The sequence below is a fragment of the Solanum tuberosum genome, unplaced genomic scaffold (assembly GCF_000226075.1).
Source record: "Solanum tuberosum cultivar DM 1-3 516 R44 unplaced genomic scaffold, SolTub_3.0 scf00697, whole genome shotgun sequence".
NCBI classification, from domain to species: domain Eukaryota; kingdom Viridiplantae; phylum Streptophyta; class Magnoliopsida; order Solanales; family Solanaceae; genus Solanum; species Solanum tuberosum.
This window is the reverse complement of record NW_006239670.1, coordinates 55,842-59,308: the sequence shown is the minus strand read 5'-3', so window position 1 is coordinate 59,308 and position 3,467 is coordinate 55,842. Positions and strand designations below refer to the sequence as shown.

Genomic DNA, 3,467 nt, shown 5'->3' with positions numbered 1-3,467 from the left:
CAGTTATATGTTATTTCAGTTGTATTCTATCTTGCATGCTCAGTACCTTTCAAGTACTGACGCATACGTGCGCTACATCTTCTCGTAATGTAGGTTCAGGTTCTCAGCATCCATATCATGTTTAGATCGGTTCCCGATCTCCAGTTAAGCAGAATCAGTGGTGAGTTCTCATTCTCCGAGGACAATAGTCATGAGTTTCTTTTCAGTATTTTTAGTCTTTAGTTTCAGTTTTGCTAGACCTAGTTGGGCATGTCCCAACATCTCTAGTCAGTTTAGAGGCTTATTTCAGACATAGTTAGATTCAGCTTAGTATTGAGTTAATATCTTCTTTGTATTAAACTCATCAGTTTTCATTTATCTCAGTTATAGTATATGAGTATTCCCCATCTTTTCATTTTATTTATGACTTAGCTTCCGCATCAGTGTATTATCTTTAGTATGCTCATGATCATGCCAACAGGGTTAGCTTGGGATCACTTGTTGTCCTAGGTCCCGTGTCTGCATCTCGGGGGTAGTCTCGGGGCGTGACAAGTGGGGTATTATAATATTAGATAGCTTAGTCAGTTAGTTAATACTGTTTGAGTTAGTTAGATGGATGAACTTAATTAAGCATTGTGTACAGAATCAGTTGAGGTAGTTAGATAGTCTAGATATTTTTACTTGATTTATATATGTGTATATATACATATAACATTACTTGAAATAATATACTTTTCTTCTTCCCAAACAATCCTCTCAATTTCGTTCATCTGCTTAAGTTTACTTCATAACAGTACATGTGACCTCCATTAATGTAGGTCTGGTAAGCTCAATTCCTCACTTCTCAACAAAAGTGACTGGTGGTTTTTATGATGGAAGCTAAAGGAGCAATAATTAATTCATGAGTGCTTACATACAATGTAGGAGAGAATGAAATTTATAATATATTAAAGTCTAATAAATCACAACAATGCCATTAGAACAATTACTACTATATTAATATTATAATATCTTTTCCACAACTCTAAATTGAATAGTATATAAAGTGCAATATATTTGATTTTGTTCAATTCCATACAATGTAACTATAAGCTCTCTTTCTATTCACAACAACATATGACAAAATGGTAACGTACTTGGATTTGAATTTATGTTTGTATATATTCTTATCATTATATTTGAACCAAAGTACTTTTTCATTTTTCATTGCTATATATCTTTATTGATTTTATTTTATTTAAGAATTACTATTAGATTGACAAGTTTTTAAAGAAAAGTGATATTATCAAGCAGACTCAGTGTTGATTGAATCTTTAATAGTACTAGAACATTCACTGTATTTAATATGAGTATATTTTGGCAGTCCTAGTTCCAAATTCCAATGTACAAAGAAAACAAAAGGAAATAAGAGTCTTAGAAGGAAACAGAGAGGCAAAAAGAACATCAATAAACTTTTAGCGTCAACCTTCAACATTCAAAACATTATGAATTGTGCTGGCAAAATAGTATTAATTCCTCAAGAAACACTATATTTGAAATATTCTCGTGGCTTCCTGCTAAGTTGTTAATGCGTTTTAAGTGCGTTTCCACAGTCTGTAATTCGAAAGAAAGATGGAAAAGCATCTGCCTCCGTTCTTCAAGTTGACAAATTTAATAATCTTGACAATTGTGTCCCTGCATAATCTAGTTTGAATTGCGTTAATGGGTTATTTTTCGGTTGCGAATCATCATATATGCGATCTGCTGCAATTTTCAATCCCAACACAAAAGAAGTAAGATTTTTGCCCCACCCAAATGAAGGTAAATGTTGGAATACATATTCATTAGGTTTTGAGCCGGAAGAAAACAAGTAGAGGGTTCTCTTGACAACATATCATGCTCGAGAAAGTTACACAAAATAGTGGGTTTTCACTTTAGGCATAGACAAATCATGGAGAGACACTCAACATTTTCGCTTGTATTCCGTATCGTATGCCCAGTGTTTGCATTAGTGGATTCATCTATGAGTTTGCTCTAGCCGATGACATATCTATAGCTGCATTTGATGTTAAATCTGAAAAAATCAAAACTATTGCATTGTGGAATGCAATTGAGTTAGTGTACTGTTATGAGTTGCTCGAGGTGAAGGGTCAATTAGGTGTATAGATTACAGAAAATGGGTAAGTCAGGATACTTTGAATTATGGATTTTAAAGAAGACTCCTAAAAGAGAATGGGAGAGACACATAATTGGCGTTCCCTCGATATGGAACACTATAGAGCCTAGATTTGCATCATTCTTCATGCCCCGTGATGGGGAGATTGTATTCGTTGTGAACTTAAAGTCAGGTACATCAATGGAATTTATAGTTATGTTGAAAGTCGCGTCCCCTTTGGGTAACTATGTTCAAACTGGAAGGCATCGTGAGTGCTTGTATGTCCTTTCACCCTTAGCTTCTGTTTCACCCAAATATCTCGTTGATAACATTTCAGGAACTGTTTTATTTTTGATAAAATTTAGTTCACCCAAGTATCTTGTTTATAACCTTTTAGGAACTGTTTTATTTTATGATAAGATTCTATTCGCGCAAATTCATCTATGTATTAAAGCTTTGACTTAGACAAAGTTGCATCATAACATTTCAAATATATTGTAAATCTTTGAAGTGAAAATCCAACTCATTATAATCGAATGCAGATACTAAACTTTGGTTGATTAAAATTGCATCATTAGAACCTTAACTAATGTAGCAAGAAAATTGGTTTTACTGATTCCCCATCCGAAACCAAAAGTAAATGAGGCAGCAATACTAAGTAACATATAACTCTTATGATAACCAATAGAGTTGATCATGTGTTTAAACTTTAGGTACATACTTGACCAAAGTACTGCAGCTTCTCATCAGAGGCAGTTATAGTTATGTAGAAAGTGTCGTTCCCTTTTGCAATATTCTGGAAGGCATTTTGAGTATCACTGAGTGTCAGGGATTAAGTAAGCAGCCTTTAACAACAGACACTATTATTTTTATGCAAAGTGTAGATCAGGTGCAAATAAATCAGGTAAAAATACTTGGAAAGACTTGTCTCAGTATATAGATGATAGATTGAGCAAATTTCTTCAATGGCTTCGTCAGGGAAATCGATGATCCAAACCCTAAAACGGTTCACGAAGAAGCCATGGGAGTTCACCGGACCTCAAACAAGCCCCGAGTATTTAGACTCTGTACCCAAGGCAACGGAGTACAGAATCTTCTGTCCCGCCACTACCCAATCTCAAGCCATCATCCCCACATCCGATTCTGAAACCGTCTTCGATATCAATTATTATTCTCGTGACCAGAGGCGTAACCGTCCTCCAATCAAGCGCACCTTCCTCACCAAAGCTGATGTTGAGAAGATGAGGATGGAGTACAAGTTTGATGTCAACGATTTTCCTAAGCCTTATTTGACTGCTAAGGTTGAAGAGGATGAGAATGCTATTGGTGGTGGCTACCAGAAATGAATGCTTTG

The 3,467-nt window shown here is 35.1% G+C and overlaps 1 protein-coding gene across 1 annotated transcript; it reads left to right on the top strand.

Moving 5' to 3' along the window:
- The first annotated feature begins 3,066 nt into the window (after positions 1 to 3,066).
- On the top strand, positions 3,067 to 3,467 carry LOC102603717 (uncharacterized). Its single transcript, XM_006367279.1, has one exon. It carries the CDS (start codon positions 3,079 to 3,081, stop codon positions 3,457 to 3,459), a length of 381 nt encoding a protein of 126 aa, XP_006367341.1. The 5' UTR covers positions 3,067 to 3,078; the 3' UTR covers positions 3,460 to 3,467.